Source organism: Microtus oregoni, unplaced genomic scaffold (genome assembly GCF_018167655.1).
Source record: "Microtus oregoni isolate MIOR12 unplaced genomic scaffold, Mior012 000026F_ref0000081, whole genome shotgun sequence".
Classification (NCBI taxonomy): Eukaryota; Metazoa; Chordata; class Mammalia; order Rodentia; family Cricetidae; genus Microtus; species Microtus oregoni.
Genome location: NW_024543085.1, coordinates 18,406,297 through 18,430,972, shown reverse-complemented (window position 1 = coordinate 18,430,972; position 24,676 = coordinate 18,406,297). Strand labels below are relative to the sequence as shown.

General features: G+C 37.8%; 1 protein-coding gene across 1 annotated transcript; it reads right to left on the bottom strand.

Moving 5' to 3' along the window:
- Window positions 1-1,244: 1,244 nt before the first annotated feature.
- LOC121463428 (60S ribosomal protein L15) lies at window positions 1,245-1,917 on the bottom strand. Its single transcript, XM_041675653.1, has one exon. It carries the CDS (start codon window positions 1,872-1,874, stop codon window positions 1,260-1,262), a length of 615 nt encoding a protein of 204 aa, XP_041531587.1. The 5' UTR covers window positions 1,875-1,917; the 3' UTR covers window positions 1,245-1,259.
- Between the last annotated feature and the right edge of the window lie 22,759 nt (window positions 1,918-24,676).

Here is a 24,676-nt window from a genome sequence, read left to right as displayed (position 1 = left end):
TTTGTGGCTATTGTGAAGGGTGATGTTTCTCTGATTTCTTTATCAGCCCATTTATCATCTTTATAAGGGAGGGCTACTGATTATTTTTCACATTAATCTTATATCCTGCTACATTACTGAAGGTGTTTATGAGTCGTAGAAATTCCTTGGTAGAATTTTTGGGGTCACTTATTTAAACTATCATCCCATCAGCAAATAGTGAGAATTTGACTTCTTCTTTTCTGATTTGTATCCCCTTGATCTCCTTTTGTTGTCTTATTGGGCTAGCTAGAACCTCAAGTATTATATTGAATAGATATGGAGAGAGTAGACAACCTTAACTTATTTCTGATTTTAGTGGGATGGCTTTGAGTTTCTCTCCATTTAGTTTGATTCTGTCTGTTGGCTTTCTGTATATTGTCTTTATTATGTTTAGGTATGTTCCTGCATCCCTGCTCTCTCCAAGACTTTTATCATGAAGGGATGTTGTATTTTGTCAAAGGTTTTTTCAGCCTCTAATGAGATGGTCATGTTTTGATGATGAATTACATTGACATATTTTCATATGTTTAACCATCCCTGCATCTCTGGAATGAAACTGACTTGATCAGATCATGGTGCATGATTTTCTGATGTGTTCTTGGATTCGGGTTGCCAATATTTTGTTGAGTATTTTTGCATCATGTTCATGAGTGAGATAGGTCTGTAATTCTCTTTCTTAGTATGTCTTCTTGTGGTTTGGATACCAGGATTATTGTAGCCTCATAAAAAGAGTTTTGCTATGTTTCTTCTGTTTCTATTGTGCTTCCTTCCTTAAGAGACTAGCATGTTGCTTTCTGGTACTGTAAAAGCTAGTTCTCAGGGAGGAGGCTTTCAGGTTGGAATGCAGAGCCCTGTGTCTGAAGTACATGGTGTCTGCAGCAACAGGCACTTGCCATCCACCTCCAGGAGGCAATCATAGACAGCAGCAATAGCCTATAACGTTTTGGTAGTCTCTTAGAAAACCTCTACCAACAACTCATAAGAGGGCTTCTTATGCCTTGGTGCTAGTGTTAGCTTTTGAGGTCAGAGAAATAAAATTCTTTCAACTTGAGTTTCTTTAAAGGTATTACCTATTAATATTTGCAAAGAAATTAGGTAGATAGTCATATGTGATACAAAAGAAGTAATGTTTTACTAGAAATGTTTATTTTCCTATTAATCCTTTAGCTTTGTTTTGCTTTTTTTTTTGACGGTTCTAAATTGTTTATTGGGTATGAATTGTACAAACATTACGTATATTAGCGGTAACGGTGGAGCTGCAGAGTGTTGCGCCTTCTCCAGGCTGCACGACGAGAGCCACCAATAGTGTGGTGGAACTTGTGGCCCTTTCCAAGGCCACGGCTCTTGCGGCCTGCAGACGTCAGCCCACGCATCTCTCTGTGCTTGTGGACCGGTTTGGTGATCCATTGGGTGTCAGGGTTTCTTCTGATAGCTTTATGGAATGGATCGATGAGGATAACCTCAAAAAATTTGTATGTGGAATCTTCGCCAACCCAGTAAGAATTCAGGACTCTCAGAGCCCCACAGTGGCGTCCAGCTCTCTCCTCAGCAACAGACTGAAGGCTTCTGGCGAACTTTAGCTGGTTCACACCATGATGGACAGGCTTGCCGTAGGTCGCACCTTTGGGCACTGGGCGTTTGCGGCCACCACGGCGGACGCGAATCCTGTATATGACGTAACCTTGCTTGGCCTTGTAGCCCAGTCTCCGCGCTTTGTCTGGCCGGGTGGGACGGGGAGCCCGGTGCAGCGCGGACAGCTGGCGGTACTGCCAGCAGCGGACCCTCAGCAGGAAGCGCATCACGTCCGACTGCTTCTTCCGCCACAGCTCCTGGATGTACTTGTACGCGCCCATCTTGGCTCACCTGATGGCCGCCGTCAGAGGAAAGGAAGAAGCCTTTCTCTTGTTTTGCTTTTTTATGACAAGGTCTCACTATGTAGCTTAATCTGTTCTGGAGCTCACTATATAGACGAGGCAGGCTTCAAATGCACAGAGATAGACATGCATCTGCCTCTCAAGTGCTGGAATTAAGGGCATGTGCCACTATACCTAGATTTTATTTTTATCAGTCTTTGAAAAGGCATTGAGACAGACTTGAAATCAGTATCAAAGAGATTTTTAAAATTAAATAGAACAGATTAGTAAGAAATGTAGCAGATTGTGTTAATTTTCAGTTGCTGTGACAAAATAACATGGCCAATACAATTTATTTTTTTATTTTTTTTTAAATTTTTTTTAATTTATTTATTTATTAAAGATTTCTGTCTCTTCCCAGCCACCGCCTCCCATTTCCCTCCCCCTCCCCTAATTAAGTCCCCCCCCCCCCTCAGCCCGAAAAGCAATCAGGGTTCCCTGTCCTGTGGGAAGTCCAAGGAACCCCCCACCTCCATCCAGGTCTAGTAAGTTGGGCATCCAAACTGCCTAGGCTCCCACAAAGCCAGTACGTGCAGTAGGATCAGAAACCCAGTGCCATTGTTCTTGAGTTCTCAGTAGTCCTCATTGTCCGTTATGTTCAGAGAGTCCGGTTTTATCCCAGGCTTTTCCAGACCCAGGCCAGCTGGTCTTGGTGAGTTCCCAGTAGAACATCCCCATTGTCTCAGTGTGTGGGTGCACCCCTTATGGTCCTGAGTTCCTTGCTCGTGCTCTCTCTCCTTCTGCTCCTGATTTGGACCTTGCGAATTCAGTCCTGTGCTCCAATGTGGGTCTCTGTCTCTGTCTCCTTTCATCGCTTGCTGAAGGTTAATATTCAGGAGGATACCTATATGTTTTTCTTTGGGTTCTCCTTATTGAGCTTCTCTAGGATCACTAATTATAGGCTCAATGTCCTTGGTTTATGGCTAGAAACCAAATATGAGTGAGTACATCCCATGTTCCTCTTTTTGGGTCTGGCTTACCTCACTCAGGATAGTGTTTTCTATTTCCATCGGCCAATACAATTTATAAACAACATCGTTTTATCTGGGGCTTGCTTACAGTTTCAGAGGGTGAGTACAGTCTATGACCATTGTTGCAGGTGCATGGCAGCAGGCAGGTGGGCATGGTTTTGGAATCGTGGCTGAGAGATTATATCTTGATCCACCAACAAAAGAAAAAGAGAGCAGTGAGAATGGCAAAGACTTTTGAAACCTCAATTCATGCTCCTCCACACATATCTACACACCCAATAACACTCCTCCTCCAACAAGACCACAACTCCTAATCCTCCCCAAACAATTCCACCAACTGGGGACCAAATATTCAAATTCATGAACTTATGGGGACCATTATAAATCAAACCTCCATATCTACCAAAATAAATTAAAATAAAAAATACAAAACCTATAGGCATAAAACGTAATGAATGAATCCGTGTTTAAAAAATAAATCTAGTTACAGTGATGTCCCATGAAAGGGTCATTTACACTGACAGTTCATGATGTATGAGCTACTTTTCTCACTGCTGTGACCAAATACTGACAATGGGTTCATTTTAGCTCATTGAGGGTATTCCTTGCCCATTCTGACAAGAAAGGGATGGTAACAGGACTGTGAGGTGGATGTTACAGAGAGTAGGTAGAATGCAGAGAAAGACAAATGCTGCTCTTCAGGTGATTTCCTCCCATCGTATCTTTTTATTCAGTCCAGGACTCGAGTCCCTGGTGTAGGGTCTTCCTCCTTAGTCAAACTGCTCTGGAAACCCTGCGTAGTCACACATACACCATTGTGTTTCCAGACAAGCTCGCAATGAAGATGAGTCATTACTCATGATGCACTTTCTAGACACATAATAAGGAAATATACAAAACTTCAAAGGTTTAAAATAGAATAACTATATCTTCAGTTTATCAGACTACACAGGTTTTACACCAGTAAGGGCACTATGAGGCATCATAATTTTCAAAGTAATCAAAAAACCTGAAACAAAACATTCAATCTGAATTCAGTCCCTTACAAAAAGAACCATCTTGATCAAAGTGACTTTATTCAAGATAAGCAGGGTTGATATAATATCTCGTTTATCTTTGTAACAGATTGAGGGAGTATCCGTTAAAAACTCAAGTACAGAAATAGCATTTAACAAAATCAATATCCATTTTTAAACTCTTAACTCAAGGTGGAAAGAACTTTAATCATTTTGTAAATGATAGATTATTTTCAATATTTTTAGTTTCTAGTTGACATAGTTGGAGACATATTTAGGATACAATATGGCATTTCAAGACATCCATAGATGCAACATGTAATTATTAGGTCATAGTAAATAACATATATATCTCCTCAAACAGTTATCATTTTTTGTGCCTAGGGCATCCAACGTTCTCTCTTTCCACTATATAATTATCTAGGCCACCACAGCTTTTCACTCTTTATGGAAATGATAAAAGTTACGCCTTCTCACTAACTGTATCCTTGGGCCTGTTAAACACCTGCCTTTTCACACATGGGGAATTTTATTCTTTTCTCTGCTTGCAAGAGATCATATGACATTTGTCTTTCTATTTTGGCTTATTTCACTTAATATCTTCTAATCCACCCATGGTTAGGCAGATGACAAATTTCACTCTCTTTGTTAACTTAATAATATTCTAATGTACATATATCTATTTATATAGCATTTTCTTTGCATTGAATAATATTCCATTGCCTACCTGAGCTGTTTTCTTTATGTATTCATATATTGATGGATACCTAGGCTGATTCCATGTCTTAATCATTATAACCAGTTCTACAGTACATATGGGGATGAAGAAATCATTTTGATATGTCAGTTTGACTTTCTTTATATTTATATCCAAACGTAAGATTGCAGAGTAACATTGCTAATTCTGTTTCTAGGTTGTGTGTTTGCTTGTTTGACTGACTGGTTTCTTTACATTTTTTGTAACTTCTTTACTAGTCTCTATAATGGCTATAAGTTATTTATATTTCTATTAATGATGTATTTCTGTATCCTTATCAGCAATTGCTATTTTTGCCTATTTGGTAATAATTGTTCTAACCAGGGTAAAATTATATCTCTCTGTAGTTTAGATATTTATTTCCTGATGCTTAGTGAAGTAACTGAGTGGGTTTTCTTGCTTGTTCTCCTCTTATGCATTTGCTTTTCAGACAACACTCTTTAGATAATGTGTACATTTGAAAGTCAGATGACGGGGCACACAAGCAGGCAAAGCACTGCAGGTTATGGCTAGCTCTCTCTTTATACAAACCAATTCCATGCAAAATTATTACCATTTTGTGATAAAATCAGAATATATCTTCACAGCATGTGGTAGAAACTGATTTTTATTCATGCCATAGAAAGCATCATGAGGATAGAAAAGATTGGCAAATTAATTCTACTCAATTTATTTTTGTCCCCTAAAATACACTGTTAAAGGGTAAAAATTTAAATATAAGAAATGTAGAAATCGTTTGCTTCACACATAACCAGTAAGAATGAGCCAGCAGCCATAAACATTAAGAGACTTACTACTACAATGATGAACCAACCATACCACATAATTATATAGAGTTTTCCCCACTTTGCTATGATGGAACATTTTAAGTGTTAAGAATCTAAAATATTTCTTCACTTGGGTTCTTTCTTTGTTCTTAAAATACACATATGTTTATATACTCATATCGATACTGATATTTCTCACTAAGACAACCGTAAACATAGCAAATGAGTTTGATAGTCACTTTTGCCACCTTGACACAATCTAGAGTTACTTGAGAAGGAAGTCTCAAAGAGGCATTGTGTAGATGGTCTGTTAGCATGTCCATGGGAGAGTTATCTTGAATACCACAATTGAGAGGGAAATATACCCACTGAGGATGGCACCATTCCCTGGGTGGGGGATTCTGGATGATGCAAAGTGGAATAAGCAAACTGATTGCTATTGTATATGCATTAATTACTCTGTTTCTTTTAAAAAAAAAAGATTTATTTACTATGTATACAACATTCTGCCTCTATGTATGCCCGCATGCCAGAAGAGGGCACCAGATCTCATTACATGTTGTGAGACACCATGTGGTTGCTGGGAATCGAACTCAGGACCTCTGGAAGAGCAGCCAGTGCTCTTAACCACTGAGCCATCTCTCCAGCCCCTACTCTGTTTCTTATATGACCAATTCCTCCATCTCTTTCCATGACTCCCTGCTATAACAGATCGTACCCTTGAACGATGGGCTAAAATGAACCTCTCAACCTTTAAGTTGATTTTGTTTAAGTATTTTTTCCCAGAAACATGGAAAGAAAGATAGTGATTATACGACCCCATGTATTTTAATTTACAAGAGGAAGGAGAATTTAAATGAGGAAAATGGAAAGAGGAAGCCAAGGGCCGACAAGGAAAACAAAGAGAAATTTCAGGTCTTTAGCACATATTTGAGTGAACACGGTAAATGATATGCAGCCAGTAGAACTTGACGGTAATAATTTGTAAAGAGATGAAGAAAGAGGATTTTAGATCATGTTGGTTATAACAGTTGTGCTGTCACTCTGATTATTTTTAAATGAAAACAAAGAATAAATTAGTCATTTTAAAAGAGCTGGTGACTCACACAGGAACCCTGGATTTTAGATAAGTAAGATTCAGACAGCTGGTAGATAGACAGATAATTTTAGTGAACACTTTGTCAAAACAACATGGCCTCAAAACTGTCATTTGCCATATTTTGTAGATTAGTACCAATGTCTAAAATTAACTAAAAGCAGCAATGACAGGAAAGGTTCTGTGCTGGGGACCCATAGCTGTGAAAGCGGAGCACAGGTTTCCATGCAGATAGAGCTTTCTAACAGAAGATAATGGCTCATCTTAAAAGCAAAAATTATTTTAGGTAAACTAAAAACTTCCGATGTTTATGGTCTATGTCAGTGATATTCATTCATGCCTTCCCAGGAAAAACTACATAACATATAGATAGAATTATGTCTATAAAGGCCACATATTTAAGCCCCAGTCTTCAGTGAGATATTTTGAACTACAAACTTTAGAATGCAATCAGGGTTACATTAGATAGGTAATTAGATGAGTGTGGAATGCATGTAATGTTATCGGTATCCTTATAAGAGGGGACAGCAGAGCTCACTTTCTACTATGAAGTACCTAGGAAAGGTCATGTGATATTGCGGCTACCCTATTAAAAATACTGATGACACCTTACACATACAGAAGGCTATTGTCTTCACATGGTTGTATGAATAGAAGGACCAGGTCTAGAAATTCACATATACCCGCCTATAAATATTAAATTTAGAGGCAAGTAGAAGTTGGAAGACAGGCATCAAATATTTTACCTTTAAACGGTATTTAATGCATTGCCTTTTCCATTTGAAATGTATTAAGAAAGGAAAGTATAAGAAAATTGTGAAAACTGATGGTGAGCTAGCCTGCCAGGTACAGTCTCTAGTCTATTTTCTCAAAACCTTTCAATTCTTTTATTACTCAATTTATTTAATAAATAGTTTAACTCAATGGACCTTTATGATGATTCCCACCCTCACACCATGTTCACTTTTTTCTGCAAGAGATGTAATCACAACCAGAATCAGTAAAACTGAAATAAGGTTGGAGTCCATGATTTCGGTGAGCAGTAGTAAAAGTATCCCTTCAACAAAGATGGCAGGAGAGGAGCCAGACACTGTGATAAATGTGGGTACTTATCCATCCCCCTTCTCTTCTCCAGATCATTATTTCCCAGAAAATAAAGCCCAAGTTCATTGGAGCAATATTTGAGGTCTGAAAAGTTTGACCCCAAAATCACACACTAAGCTCTGCTTTTGTCTTATTGTATATTATGTGCAACTTACAATTATGTAGTCAGAACCTACACTTGCTCTTCCTTGACCATGTTCCAGCACCTTGCTCAGCCAGGAGTGCTGTCTTGCTATACTTCCATTAGGTAGAATTGTACAGAGTCAGCACATAGTTCCAACACTGTCTCCCTTTCTTGGCCAGGATGCATTGGAGACTTTCATAGATGCATCCTCCTTTTCATGTTCCTCACATTTTATTTGTTTCTTTCCTTATATGTGCAGAATATAAAAATATGGCATAGTATTAACATATATGTATATCTGTCTCCTTCATTAGGTCACTGTGTAGTCACTGGTGCACAGGGACATAGATATAAGGCTACATCATTAAATAATATATATTAATATAGATAACTAGAAACCTGTAAGTGTTGGTCCCACTCCATGACACAGAACTTGACTTTGCACCTGATAGTTGTTATAGTTTGCATCTTCCCACCAAAGTTCATGTTGAGCTCTTATACAAATTGTGTGTTATTTATAGAAGGGATTAAGTTGAATCATCAAGAGATAATTGGGTTGAGGGCTCTGCTCATGTGGATGGAATATTTCATTCATGGATTAGTGAATTAGTGAATGGGTTATCTCAAAATAACTAAGGGTGTTATAAGTCAGTTTGCCTCCATCTCTAACAGGTACCCCTCACCATGTAATTCCCTGTGCTGTCCCCAGATTCCAAGAGTCCATACTATAATGAAGAACCTCAATAACATGCAACATCTCTATCCCAGAGTTACAAATTGAATAATTTTCTATTAGTTACCCAGTCTGTGGTAGTCAGGCATAGCAACAGAGTATGAACTATGGTACAAGTATTACAACAATTTGTTCACTTCCTCATTTGCTCCTCAAATAACTGCTATTACTCTGTATGAGGGCTGTGCTTGATGTCAGTACTGAAAACTGATACACAATTCCTGTGATCAAAGAAGTGCCAGCATTGGCATCCACCTTTACCTAGAGCAATTTGCATGTGCTGAAGTCTCTCTCCTTTCTACCCTCTCAAAATAACTGAGCAAGCAGTCTGTCACGAGGTTCAGGATTTCTCAGCTATGAAATTGTCCTGCGTGTAAATATTACCCTTAAATTAATTCTCCAGCATCCTGATTCACCTTGTATCTATATGAATTCAATACTTTATCTTTTCTACACTAAATTCGGTGCATTAAGCTCTTTTCTTAAGCCTTTCAACCATGTGAATGCTGACAAATTTGCTTACAACATACAATACTGATGTGGAATTCCTCTTTGTATTCTGTGAATACCATTAATGAATAAAGAAACTACTTTGAACCTATAGCAAGGTAGAAATTAACTAGGAGGGGAAAACTAAACTGAATGCTGAGAGGAAGAAGGAACAGTCAGGGAGAAGCCATGTAGCCCCACTGGACACAGATGCCAGGACTTTACCTGGTAAGCCACAGCCTTGTGGCGATACACAGATTACTAGAAATGGGTTAAATTAAGATGTAAGAGTTGGCTAATAAGAAGCTAGAGTAATGGACCAAGCAGAGATTTAATTAATACAATTTCTGTGTTATTATTTTGGGTCTGAGCTTCAGGGTGTATGGGAAACAAACATGGAATCTTCTTACAACACAATACTGAACACCAACTTGAAATGGTTAGTTGAATGACCAATGGATTAATGTCTATCTCATCATACATAACATTTATTATTATACATTGTTTCAATTCACTGGGGACACAGATAATATATTGTGTTTCATTTTATTCTTTATTAATTATAAATTATCAACTATTCCCTTTTCTGTCATCCAAACACCTCATGCTCACCATCCCACTTGATTTCAGATGACTTTGTACTCATGTCTGTCTATTTTTGTTTATTGTTGATTTATGAAAACCGTCACCTACCTGAAACATCCTTGCTTTACACTGTACTTTCTCCAAACCCAATAGTCCTTTTCAGTATCCCAGTACCAACATGGTTATATTCATCATTCCATAACACCTCTTCCCATTTATAAATTTAGTGTGACAAAGCTTGCTCTTCACCAAGAGTTTAATTCTTTTATCCCACAAACTTTTTCAGAGTTTTTACAGTGTGCTAGGTACTATGCTAGGGAACGTTGATTTATGTCTTAATGAATGGTCCTTGGCTTTCAGAAACTTTCAGTCTAAAGAAAGACACAAACTTACACTATTTCAAGACATGTAGTTTTGTAATTATTTTAGCATAAAGGTCATCTCTGTTTGACTACAGTAGCTCAACCATATGTAGTTTTGCCTCTTAGTAGATAGATAGTATTCCTTCATAATAACTGCATATGAACTCACAAGCAATTTTGAAGTTGTCACTATTTCAAAAGTCTTTATAATGACATCTGTTCTGATGTATAAAAATTGAGTATTACCTACGGACAAACGCACACCCCATTTGATTTATATGGTGACATAAGGTTTGCCCGCTTGAGCAAACATAGCTAGTAATGATGACAGATGGACTAACAAATGCTTTATGAGTAACTTTGCAAAAATAATCTGAATTAATATTACAATTATAGGATTAGCAAAGAATGTTTTAAAAGTCTTAATCCTACTGACTAAACTTTATGCTAAGTTATGGCCTTTCATTGGAATAATACTGAAAAATTAGACCAATAACGCTATAGCTTTTTGTTGGATTGTGTCTGTAGAGACTGTAACAGTAAACATCACTTCCTGACAACAGTGGATGTCAGCTTAGAACTGCTTAGTACTGACTGAGAAGAGATTCAGAATTCTTGGAATAGTTCTAACGTAAGTTAGTTACAGTAAGTGTTGACAGTGAAATTCATTTGCAATTTTTCATCCTGCCTCTTAAAAACAACAAAATATTACTATCACAATTCAATTATGGCATGAAGGTGAACTTATGTTGATGCAGCTCTATAAAGTTGTTGGTACCAAATGTATTTAAACATGCCTTGAGGCTTAATAGAAAATACAGGTTAGTCCGTTTTCATATAGTTTGGAGAGTAAGAACAGTGTGCTTCTATACACAGGCTGTCTTAAATGCATTCATCATTTTCCAGGTTCAAGTGATGAGCACAGTTTCAAAAGGCATCTGGAATGATCACACTACCTATATACCCTAAGCTCAGTCTTAGCCCCAGAGCCTTGAAAAAAAGGGGTTATGGAGAGAGGGTTCAATTATGTGCTGCTTAGGATCACTCCTGATAGTCCACACCCCAGAAGTCCATTCTCATAAATGGAACTTTGTAAGATCTTCCCTATTAACAGTTATAAAAGTGGCTCATTTCTACCATTAGATTAGTTCCTTGAAAGTAAAACAAAGTGGTGTGTCTTGACCTAAAAATTAAGCATCATTCGTGCCAATTTTGTTGTTTGTTTTTGGCTTTTGTTTGCTTGTTTTTTTGGTCAGGGGCATGCTTTGAATTCAAAATTCTATGCCTACAAATTACTTTGACCCACTTGAGTTCTTATAGAATATCAAAGAATATATATTACTTGACTCCTGTACTCAGGACAACTGAAAGAGTAAAGCTCATCATGGGGACCATGGGAGAGGGTAGAAGCAGAGGGGAGAAGAAGGGTGGGGAGCAGAGAAAAATATATAGCTCAATAAAGACAACAAAAAAATAAAAAAAAGAGTAAAGCTCATTGTATAATTAAGTCACATAAGACCTCTCAATGGGCCAAGTACAGGAGGCGGATCTCAGGACGCTTTTTTGACCACCAAAATAGTCAGATCAAAATAGTCAGATCAGTCTGATTTTCAGAGATTAAATAACAATTTATCTGTTTCCTCCACCTGGTGAAATCTTTATAGGAACTCAAAGCAGTAAACCAACAACTTAAACCTTCTTTATCAAGAAACAGGAGGCAGAGGTGGTAGACTGGATTCCTTTCTGCCTGAGTGAGAGGGAACTCTGCCCAACAGATGATGCAAATCCAGACACATCTCTAATAATAGTTGTGACTTGGCTAGAAAACTTCTGACCCTCTTGACCTAAGGAGACTTGGGAAGATGATGCAGAGACCTGAAGTGCTCTAAATGTGTCTGTATCAGTTACAGGTCTTGTTGCTCCACAAAATGCCTAACGAAAGCAACCCAAGAAAGGAAGGGCTTGTTTTAGTTTATATTTTCAGGGTTGCAGTTCATGGTGGCAGGAGAAATGTGACAGCAGGCGTAAGAGTGGTTGGTTATATCACTTCACGGTCAGGAAGAAAGAGATACTTGCGCTCATTCAGTGATTTCCTTTTTTATCTTTTGCTCAAGACCATAGCTCATGGAATTGTGTCATGGATGCTTTGGGTAGGTCTTCACACCTGAATTAAACTAATATAGAAAATTCCTCACAGATATGTCCATAGATTTATTTCCCATGTGATTCTGGATTCAATCAAACATACAGTCATTATAAACCATCACAAGTGCAATGTTTCTCAGTTTAATACCCAGATACATCACTTTAAGCCACACCCTTCCATTCTTTGTCCCTAACAGGTTCATGGCCATCTGAGAATGCAAAATACACTCAGCTCAACTTCAAACGTTTTCATAGGCTTCAACAGTTCCCACACTTCAAAGGTCTTAGTGAAGTGTCTCTTCTGAAACTCTGGCAATGTCTTAACTATAGAGTCAAAAAAACAAGTTACACACTTCCAATATAAAATGGCAAAGAGAAATATCACCATTCTAAAATGGAAGAGTGGGAGTATAGTGAGGAAAGTTTGAACTTTGAACTTATTCACACAAATTTCCTGACTCAACGTCACCTTTTCACACCTTTTGCTTGGTCTCTCACTGTAAATCTGAAAAGGAGCTCTGAACAGCAACTATACCACAGTCTATCATTTGATACTGTGCTAAAATATCCTGCCCTAAACAAATTAGCTCATTGTCTTTCAATCCAACCACACTCACATTTTCAGGACATGAACAGAATTCATCTAGAGTATTTGCCATAAGATCATACAAGCAGTTCCTAGCCAACTCCTATTAGAACCCAATTCCTCTCTAAAGCCTTGTACGTCAAGTCTCTACTGTCTTCATTTATCTCAGCATTCTTATTTTCCAAGTTTCTAAGATAAAGGACCATTAAATTCTGCTTACAGTATTAAAAGAGTTTTCTAATCAAAATTCCCAAACTCTTCCACCTCCGGTTCAATTCCAAAGGTCCAAGAACTATATGATTAAGTTAATCACAGCAACATTTCCACTTCTTGGGACAAATTTTCCATCATAGTTTCTCATCTGACTACTATGATGAAATACCTAACAAAATTAATTTAAGAAAAAAAGGGTTTAATCCAAATGGATCAAAAAAGGCTTGGTCCAGGTAGAGGGTACAGTCTATCACAGTGGTAGGGGCTTAGGCAGCTGGTCCCATCGCTTCAACAGTCGGGAAGCAGACAATGATGCTTAGCTCAGACTCACTTAGCTTATACTAAGTTAGTTTTTTCCCTTCTGATGCAACCTTGAATGGGAATGTCAGTTACCCATATTTAATGGGAATCTCAATTAGCCTAATGTAGGTAATCTCTCACAGATATTCCCAAAGCTTTGTCTCCAAAGCATTTCTAGATCCAGTTAAACTAAAAATCAATATTAACCATTACAATTTTCTAAGAAGCGCTACTTCCTCTGGAAGAGATACCATTTTCTTCTCCTCCTAGAGGATAGCTGTTTTTGGAGATGTTCTGAAGATCTTCAGATGGTCAAAATACATTATAAATCATTCTGTTAGTGCTTGAGATATAGAATTTTTTATGGAAGACGTTAGAAATGAAGGTCATAGGCATCTGTGAAAAGCTGATATTTGAAAACCACTTTTTAGATTTTATTAAAATATTGACTTAATAATCCAAGGATCTTAACATATCACCTTCTCAGTCAAGTTGACAACCACAATTAGCCATCACAGAGCGACACATGAAATTGTCCCCTTTTCATGGATCTTCTAGTAATTTCTTTGTTGTAATGATTTTGTTTTGTAGCTGGGATCCAGCAATTTTTAATCACACTCCTCATCTTATTACAGAACCTATTAAAACTGCTCTTGCTGTTGACCCCCCATCATCATCTCATGAGAGGTCCTTTGACTCATGTCTACCACATTACCTGCTATTATCCCCACTCTCCACACTTGCCAATGTAAAGACAAAACAGTTTAACCCCCACTGTCAAAATTCCTGTCTAATTTTAAACAAAATATTGAGAGAGAACAAGAACAATTCTCACATGAAACTGTGGTGACAGACCTGGGCTCTGAGCAGTCCATGGTGAAATTTAAGGACATAAATCAGTATGAGAAAGAATTTTTGAAATACATTTTTTAAAAGTTTCATGGAATTTTCCATCATATATGAATGGGACACGATGGGAGGAAAGGAACTGAGCACTCTCTATAAAAATAGTTATTCTCTATTTTTTAAATATTTGTTTTTAAAATCTATTCTCAAACCCATTCCCACAAGAGAAGAAAATTTTCTTTTAATTCAAATTACAAGGAACTAAATGAAAGACAAATTGAATAAATTAGTGAACATGAGCTTATTTCATTGATGCTTAAAAAATTCTAAATTCTACTGATTGGAAATAAAATAGATAAAAATAATAATTATGTAATCTAAAAAAGAAAAAGATCATATTAATGTAATTAAAGCCTTTTCCTCCAAATTGTCTTCTCTATAAATTCTTGTTTTGAAAGCATTAAAAATAGGAGGGAGTATTTTATTTTTAAAATTCATCATGATTAGTACGAGACTTTAATACGTTAAGACCAGTAACTAAAAATAACAAAAAAAAAAAACCTATAGATTATAGCACAGCTGCTGCATGGTCAGTAATTAAGAAAAGTACTTTGCAAATAGTTATAAATTAAGGAAATTATTCAGTAATGAATGCAAGCAACTATATAAATGTCTTATTTAATTGGTCTGACATTTGAAACTAAAACTCTAAAGGAGAATTTTAAATAACTGTCATTATAATAGAATTTAGACTTCTGAACTAATTTAAATGAAATTGCCCAAAGTGTCTAATAGTTACAGAACATACTAAAGTTGGACTTTGTGTTTTCATGAATAGAGTTCAAATAATGATAGATTTGGTGCCCAAAATGACTTGGTGGATAAGTGTGATCAGCTATGTCTATATAATGACTGACTCTGAGAGTCAATATTTGCAATCTTGTTTGTGATGTGGGATTCCCCTCTGTATGCTGTGATTACCATTGATTAATAAAGAACTGCTTTGAACCCAGAGCAGAGCAGGGCAGAACAGAAGTAGATGGGGAAAACTAAACTGAATGCTGGGAGAAAGGAGGCCGAGTCAGAGAGAAGCCATGTAGCCCCACCAGATACATACGCTGGAACTTTACCTGGCAAGTCACAGCCTTGTGACAATACACAGATTCCTAGAAATGGGTTGAATTAAGACAGAAGAGTCAATAAGAAGCTAGAACTATTGGGCCAAGCAGTGATTTAAACAATATGGTTCCTGTGTGATTATTTGGGGGCTGAGCAGCCAGGAACTAACTAGCAGCTCCTTACAACACCCATCTAGTACCTTTTATAAGATGGCTGCATGGACTTAGAAAGGAAAGAAGCATGAGCAAGGAAAGCAATGGTTGGCACTGAGAATCAATATTTGCAGTTTATAACAGGAAAGTAGGAGGAAATGAAAAGTCGGTGAGAGATCCATTAGCTTTTACAGTGCTAAAGGAGAAATAGAACTTGTGCCTTTTCTAGTAGGAATGCAGGTTAAATTTAGAATGATTTATATGCTAATAAGAAAGGTTTTGCAATATAAAATGGCTAGGATACAAATGACTACTCAGGGGTAAGGTTACTCAGAGAAAATGAGAGCTCATTCAGTGTATCCTAAGTCCAAGGCATTTGCAGGGGAAACATGAAGCACTCTAGTAAAAACATACAAGGGAGCCTAATGCAAGCTCTTTGGGACAGGCAGCCCAGCATGCATCCATGGAAGGCTGAGAACTCTTCTTTTGTGAAATGCATTAAGCTGACAGCATCCATCTCCTTTACCACGGGGAGCTGCTGTAGCATGGAGGCTAAGACAATAGTCCCCCAAGGTAGTTCCAGCCAATAATGGAGTATGATAGCCATTTCTATAGGTGTACATTCATTACTAAAATGTGCTTGTGTTTATATATGTAATCACGTATAAACAATCTGATCACTACTAAACATCTCAGCTGAATACTAGAGTGAGTATCAGGTGCAGGTGGTACACAGCATGGCCATTTCTACACAGTGAAACTCCTTTCCAAGGGTTTTCTGGGGAACCCCTTGATATGGATGAGATGTTCTAGAAGCAATGAAACAATCAGGACTTCTTACCAAACCTCTCTTTCTTTGTTCTATCTTTTGACGTTGTGTGAATGATCCCTGCTTGTTCCTGCTTTGCAGTTTTCCTCAGCAAATCATTGCTACTTCATTTTTTTGTTTGTTTGTTTTCCTCCTTTATTTTACCAGTTTGTAGATGTGAGCATGTTTGCATGTTTGGGGCACATATGTATGTCAACATATGTGCATGGCTGCACTTGCAGTGGCCTGGAGTTGGTGTTGAGACTCATCCTTTCATATCACATCTTATTCACTGTAAGTGTCTCTTGGAGTCAAATGCACTAGCATTGAATGAGGCCATAGGTAGTGTCTCTTAATCAAACCAAGAACATACAGATACAGCTAATCTGGCAAAGCAGGCAAATTTTCTCTCAAAATCTTCTTTTTCAGAAGGCTAGAATTACAGAGGCTGCCACTCCCACCCAGCATTTACATAGGTTCTAGAAAATCTAAACTCCAGGATGCTTGTGTAAAAAACACTTAACCACTGAGCTCTCTCTCAGTCCCCAACATTATCATCATCATTTTTGTTATTTTATTGCTGGTATTTTATTATTATTTATTTTACAGTTTTATTGTGTATATTCATTGTACATCATACTGTATCACATAGGATATTTTCATATAAGCAAACATTGTATACTTGAAGGCACATTCGACTGGTATGCTTAAATAAACAGACCAGCTCAAAACAATAGATATAATTTAATAATTGAAAAACAGGGAAACTCACCCAACCAGAGTAAAAGTTCCGATGTCCAAATGGGTCAGGCGAACACTGTGCGCAGAGAGTGAGCGTACCTGAATCTCCAGGTTTTCTTCCCTGGGGACCAGGTCACCACACCCAAGCAAAATGTGATTGGCTGAGCTCCCCGATCAGTATACTGGAATGCTTGACACTTATTCTGTTCTGACACCTGAAGAATGTTAAAACGTACAAAAGATTATCAGACAGTGCCTATTTTGCCAAAGGCAAAGAGTTGAAATAACTCTCAGTGAGAGCGATAAAAATGACCTGTCACTCTTCAGTCTTTAATACAATTCCTGTTTTGTACTATGCCAGACTTAGTGTATTTCTGAAAACCAAAAACAATAGGTAAAATATTTTAAATTATATTTTTGGTTCAACCGATGTCCTGAACTTGTAAGGGAAAATCAAGAATCCAGAGTCTAAGGTAAAATCCAAGATCAAACAATTCACTCGACTTTGTGAATCTGAGCCTTGGATTTTATGAGCATTGAAAATATAGAGCTGATGAAAGACATGGCAAAAGATGACAGTTTTTCTACATCAAGCTGCCACTCCCAAAGAGAAAAAAAAATGAAATGTGCCATAACATTCTGTCAGGACCCTGAAACATACCAAAAGTTTAAGTCACTAATGCTTTCAACTCTTCCAAACTCTTAATAAGCCTAGAATAGCAGCATAGACAGACGTGTAGCCACACTTCTTGGGAGACTGAGGCAAAAACCTTAATTTTGAGGCCAGCCTGAGCTATGTTACAATATATTATGTCAAAACTAAACAAAAACAACTAAATGAAAAATCTCTGGTGATGAATTTAATGTGTGTCCTAGACAATGTAGAATGTCAGTTCAACACTCTCATAGGATGAATAAAATCAACCTGATTTTATGGCACATTTGGCTTGAGTTGTCATGTGATGGAGGAAGGTCATTGGTTAAATAAAAAGAAACTGCTTGGCCCTCATTGGTTAGAAGATAGGTGGGAGGAGTAAACAGAACAAAATGCTGGGAGGAAGAGGAAGTGAGCTCAGACTCCACAGGTCTCCTCTCGGGAGCAGACGCCTCAGAGAGACGCCATGCTCCGCTCTCCTGGGCAGACGCAATTCAGCTCCGAGCCAGGATGGACCTCGAATCTTCCCGGTAAGACCGGTGCTCACAGATTATTAGAGATGGGTTGATCAGGATATCAGAATTAGCCAGTAAGGGCTAGAGCTAAAGGGCCAAGCAGTATTTAAATGAATACAGTTTGTGTGTTGTTATTTCGGGGCATAAGCTAGCCGAGCAGGCGGCCGGGGTGCTGGGAACGCAGCCCCGCCGCCTATTTTACTGCAAATGGCGCCCAATGTGAGCTAGAATTTGGTTTAATATGGTTCCAAGATGCTGCTTCTAAGTGTTTGGAGAAAAACAAACAAACAAAAAAACAAACACATAAAGTAAATAATGCATCAAGCCTTTAAATCGCTCACAAATAAAGTAGTGACATGAACGTCACTGAAGACAACAGGTACAGTCAAGAAAAGAAGAGCCATGCCTGGGAGCCAGGGGAAACAATGTACACAGAATGAGATCAGCAGAGACTTAACACATGACCACCAACTGGAGGATATAAAGTACATATAACCACATAGAAACTGTATTAATTAAATCACTGTTTGGCCTATTAACTTCAGCTTCTTATTGCTTAGCTTTTACACAATCCATTTCTATTAATCTGTGTATCACTACATGCTTACTGGCAAGGTTCCATTCACTGTCTGTCTCCAGTGGGGCTACATGGCTTCTCCCTGACCCCACCTTCTTTCTCCCAGCATTCAGTTCAGTCTTCCCTGCCTAACTTGGTTCTGCCCTATCACAGGCCCCAAACAGCTTCTTTATTAACCACTGATATTCACATCATATAGAAGGGAATCCCACACCAAGAATTGACTCAGGCCCAAGGCCTTCAGCCCCTAGTACTAAACAGGAAGCCTTGAAAAATTGCTGTATGTTTTTCAGAATATTGTTTCCTCTGACGCAAATTATTTTAAATCTTAAGAAATGTGCTTTTGACAAGGTATGGTAGAATATACCTATAAGCCCAGCACCTGAGAGGCAAAGGCAGGTAGATCTCTGTGAGTCTGAGGCTAGCCTGGTCTACATAGAGAGTTCTAGGTCAGTTGGGGCTACATAAACCTTTTTTAATTAATAGAAAGCTTTTTTAAAAAAGGAGGGGAGGGATCTATTTCTGAGTGGTTATTTTAGGCCTGGGCAGCCAGGAACAAACAAGTGGCCTCTCCTAAAATAAAGCCAGGTGAAGAGGGCTTTGTTATTATAACCTCTTTTGAGTCTTTTCGGGAACTTAGAGGCATAAATACGACCAGAGCTTCAGCTGTGGCCTGCTGATATGGGTGCCTGCTTTGTGTGGCTGATTTTCTCTTAGAAATCTAGGTTATTGATTTCATCATTACCATCTCTCCAGATGTTTTAAATAAGAACTTACAAGAAATGAAATAAGAGGATAAGAATGCTAATTAATGCAACTTAAAATACTGTCTTCTGTAAGGCTTAAATAAGGTTTACAGAGATGACAGAAATTTCCTCTCTTGAGTTTAACTTTCAAAGTTCATAGATATTTTTGGAAAATTATCATTTGTCTTTAGTGATCATATATATGATTTTATCTATAAACAAAGATTGTTTGTGTGTGTGTGTGTGTGTGTGTTTAATAGACTTAATTCACTTAATTTTTCTGACAAAACACCCCCTCTGTGACAGCTACAGTCAGACCCTGGGTCCTCTGAACAGAAACTCTGGTGCAGGTTTTCACAAGATGATTAATAAATTCCTGATAAGGATACTTCTGAACACAGTCTCTTTACAAAAGTTGGGAGTCAGATATCTGTAGGTCTTAGAGATGGCATCAAAGGTGGCCTTGGCAAAGTTTCCCAGGGTGACTTTACAGTCCCTGGCTGATGTGTAGCAGTCATTAATCTCAGCCATTATCAATAGTTTCTTGGTCAAAGGAGGAAAGACGATGCTAGTGCCTCTGGGGCAGGAATGAGATGCACCAACAAAGAGCCACAGCAGCCTCTCACCTTGCAAGAAACAGTATGGGAATTGCCAGTCTTGTTCCCCCAGTAGCCTCTCTGCACAGGGATACTAGAAAGCTTGACGAAGATGTTGAGCCCTCAGATGGCAGTGACTACCTCCTTGGAGCGCCTAACACCAAACCAACATGACCACTCTAGTCCCAAATAGCAATGAAAGCCTTGAATGTGCTCTGCTGGCCATCCAGAGTCTACTTCTGTACTGGCATGATCTTTAGAACCTTATCCTTTAGGGATCTTAGCAGGAAAAGTTTGTTATCTCGGATTCCTTAATGGGCAGGGAGATGACCTTCAGGGACTTAGTCTTCATGTCTTTGACTAGGCAGCCCAGCTTGATGATATGATCCTCTCCTTGTCTTAAGCTGTAGTCACCACCAGTTAACCTCGCAGCCCCAATCATGGCCATGGTCTCTACTTTGACAGTGACCACAACTGCAACCTCAGCCCCTGAAACAGCTGTGGAATCCTTCCCAGAAGGTGCTGGAACCATCTAATCCTGAGCCCTCAGGTCCTCCAGGCCCTCACATGGTATTGGCATCGTTTGTCATTTGGTGTTTTGCCAAAGAAGAACAAGCCATTGTTATTGAATATATTCATAAATATAAAGCTCTGTTTAGACTGATGTTTAAATGGTGTGGGAAGTCCTTCTTATATGTGTTGCTTTAATTGTTTAATGAATAAAGAAAATGCTTTGGCCTGTGATAAGGCAGAGTAGAGCTAGGTTGGGGGGGTCTAAACTGAATGTTGGGGAAAAGAAGGCAGAATCTAAAAGATGTCATGTAGGGAAAAAGAACTTCTTTACCTTGTAAAGTAACACTGGAAAGAATAACATCTAGTTTCAGAAATCTTGTGTTCATAATAAAATCAGGGTGAATTTTTTTAAACAGTGTTGTGGAGAAGAACCAAATCACCTTTCAAAAGTAAAGGGAATCATACCTAATGCAACAGAGAACAAGATGAATTAAAAGGGTCTTGTTATTAATGAAAAAAATCAGTTTTTTAAAAAATAATATGACTAATTATATAGAAAATCTAAATGAATAAACCAATTCCTGAGCTAATAGGCAGTTATGATATGATAACAGAAGAAAATTACTATAGAGAACTCAATTACTTTTTCTTGTGCTAACAATGAAAAACTATCAGCCAAGATCTCTGAAATTAAGTTTCTTCCCTGAGAAAGACAATGTCATGAGGATAAGAAGACAAGTCGCACATCAAGAGAAGATATTTGTAAAGGATGATTCTGATAGATGAATATTATTCAAATATATAAGGAACTCTAAAAATTCAATAATTTAAATACAAACAACCCAATTAAAAACTGGGCAACAGCTACACCGTGAAGTTTTAAGAACATAACTGCCTAAACAAGACATAATCAAGGATGACACCAATAGATATGCTAACATAGAATAAGGAAATCTCATGGGCCCCCACCCTAGACAAAGAATAACAAGCGACTGAGGATTGTTGAAAGTGGAGAAATGATCTACAAGGATGGCTAAAATCCCTAAGACTAAAAGCACAAAGCATTAACAATAATGTGGACCTCAACAATACTCAATCAACACTGATGCAGAAGAAAAATGGGACAGTAACTTTACAAAAGTCAGGTATACTCATCTTAGCTAAATATTCTTGTCCCACATCTACAGCCCACCACAGAGCATCCATTGGTATCCACCCCCCTCAAAAAGTTGAAGACGAATGACCATACAAACTTACATGTATAAGTTTGTAACATTTTACTTACTGTTCCTAAATCTTGAAAGAAATCAAGATATCCTTCCATATGTGACCAAATATTATTCAGGACTACAAAAATAAGCTATCAATTTATAAAAATATTTAGGCAAACAGTTGAAGTCCCTGTGAATGAGTGTGAAAAAGTAAATTTGAAAATATTGACTAGTCTAGAATTTCAACAAAGTTTTCTATTCTAGAAAAGTCAAGGCTACCTAGATAATAAAAAGATCTGTGGTTACCAGAGGTTAAAGTGTACGAGAGGTGAAGTAGGGAACAGTACATTAATTATACAGCAGGAAAAAAGAATTCTATGGTACTAAAAGATAGAATCATGTCATCACACATTTGTTAAAACCCATTAAATATACAGCATAAAGAAAAAACTCTGGATTAAACTCTGGTTCTTTTTTTTTCTTTTTTTTAAACTCTGGTTCTTGAATGATAATAATATGTATATAAGTTTCATTATTTGTAACAAATTTATTATCTTTCTGGGAAATATCAGCAATGAAGCTACTTGTATATACATGGAGGAGGAGATATTTGGAATCTCCATGTTTTCCTCTAAATTTTACTGCTATCTGAAACTTTTTTAAATTATAAATTTTATTCAATAATAATAGTAGTACATATCAGTGCAGAAAGGCCTTCAGTAAAAGTCAGTGGAAATCATTTTTAAAAAGTATTTCTTTGCTATCAGTTTGCATCAAATACTATCAAAACCCTCACTCCTTCTGCTTCATAAGTCTTCAGTAGGTGAGGTTCCTAGGCTACCTCCAGTGGAATGATGTCCCCACTAGCTGACTATCACCCAAAGGCTTCGGCATGCATTCCCAGATTTTCCCCACCTTCTTCTGTCTATATCTCTACTTGGAAATTTTTATTTGTTGGTGACCCAGCCTTGTGTGACCTAAGTAGGGAGTATGGATTGTAGATTTGATTTTGCTGGTATGTCTCTCATCTTTATTTTTATAGATTGTGTTCCAGATATAGCCTACATGCTTCTAGTATTAGCCCACTCCTCATTTGACTCAGATATTTCAACGTTGTTTACATATTTACATTCCTGGCAGAGCATCTTTAGGCTGAGTTCCAATCATATTCTCATGATTCACAATTAAAAATACTACTTTTGTTCTCTTGGCCAGAATTTTGTATGACATAATAGTCCTGTAGTGATAGAGGACCTAGTCTCCATATATGCTGGAGTTTCTATAAGAGAGTATTGTTAAATTTATCATTATTAGAAAAGATTAAGGCATTCTGTTATTTGCAGCAGTGTGCTGGATGTTTTAGAAAACCAGAAATGACAGAACTAGTTTCTATCCTTCAGGCGTTTATTTTATAATACAAAAAGCAGGTAGAAGCTCACATTTCAAAATAAGAGTCTACATTAACTGAGAAGATCGTAATTTGTTATAGTTACAGTTCAAGGACTTCTGGTAGGGCCCACCGGGAATGATGGATGATAATGCTGTACCCTTCCATTTCAAAGAACTTGTTTAATGTCTCCATCGGTGTTTTTATGAGAACAGTGATTCAGTTCTCATAATGACTCAATGACACAATGACTCGATGACTTCAAATGACCCAGCAGTGGAGCTGGACTTTGCCCATAAACTGGACCATGCTCCACTGCCAGTCATTACCCCCTCTGTTTTCTTTCTCATCCTTCTCGTGTTTCTCGTATTTCCCTTCATGATGCTCAGATTTAAAGAATATGACAAGTGCTGTGTGTTATATATAATTCTGGAAAGAAAGTGACAACTTTAATTAAACATTTTGAAGACTGGGAGTAAATGAGTGTGCTTACCACAAGTACTATTTCAGAAATTATTTTTGGTTTATTTATTTTTTTATTCATTTTACATTCCAATCACAGTTCTCCCTCCTATCCCTCCTCCCAACCCCCTCACCTCCCCTCCAGCCCATCCTCCACCCACTCTCCCGAAAGGTAAGGCCTCCCATGGGAAGTCAACAAAACCTGGCACATTAAGTTGAGGCAGGACCAAGCTCCTCCCCACTTCATCAAGGCTGAGAGAGTCATCCCACCATAGGAAATAGGTTTCAACAAACTAGTTCATGCACCAGGAATAGATCATGGTCCCACTGCCAGGGGCCCCTCAGATAAACCAAGCTACACAGCTGTCTACCATATGCACAGGGCCTAGTTCGGGCACATGCAGACTCTACAGCTGTCGGTCTAGATTTTGTGAGTTCCCACGAGCTTGGTTAAGTTGTCTCTGTAAATAACCCCCTCATGATTTTGACCTCCCTTCCTCATATAGTTCCTCCTCCCTCTCTTCGACTGGGTTCCTGGAGATCAGTCTGGCTTTTGGCTGTGGATCTCTGCCTTTGATTCCATCAGGTACAGGATGAAGGCTCTGTGATGACACTTAGGGTATTTACCTGTTTTAGAAATTATTGACGTTTTCGTGTATCAGTTTATATTTGGCTATATCATTTTCATCATTTGTTACATGGTACTGGTTAATATTCATGGTGCTGCTGTGACAGAGCTAGGCACAGAATTCTAGTCAGTGAAATAACAGAAGAAAAACAAATTCAAATTATGATCAGATGACATGGTCTTTGTAAAAACAAAACTTTTCAAGTATCTATATATAAAAAATAGATTCAGTAAGTGTACATAGAAAGGTTAGAAAACACAATATTAGTACACACAAATAATTACATATATATACATTAGTAATAAATAATCAAAAGTCTGCATAAGAAAGCAATTCCATTCATAATAGCATCAAAAAACTAAAATGCTTAGAAAAATAATAACATTTTTATTCTTTTTATTTCTTTTATAAATATTTAAAAAAAACTATCTTTTCTCATTTTACATACCAATCCCAATTCCCACTCCCTCCCCTCCTTCACCTTCTCCCCAATCTCAACCCCCATCCATTTTTCACAGAACATAAGGCTTCCCATGG

Coding starts and splice junctions, on each gene's coding strand:
- LOC121463428 (XM_041675653.1), bottom strand. CDS start 1,874: ATGGGCGCGTACAAGTACATCCAGGAGCTGTGGCGGAAGAAGCAGTCG.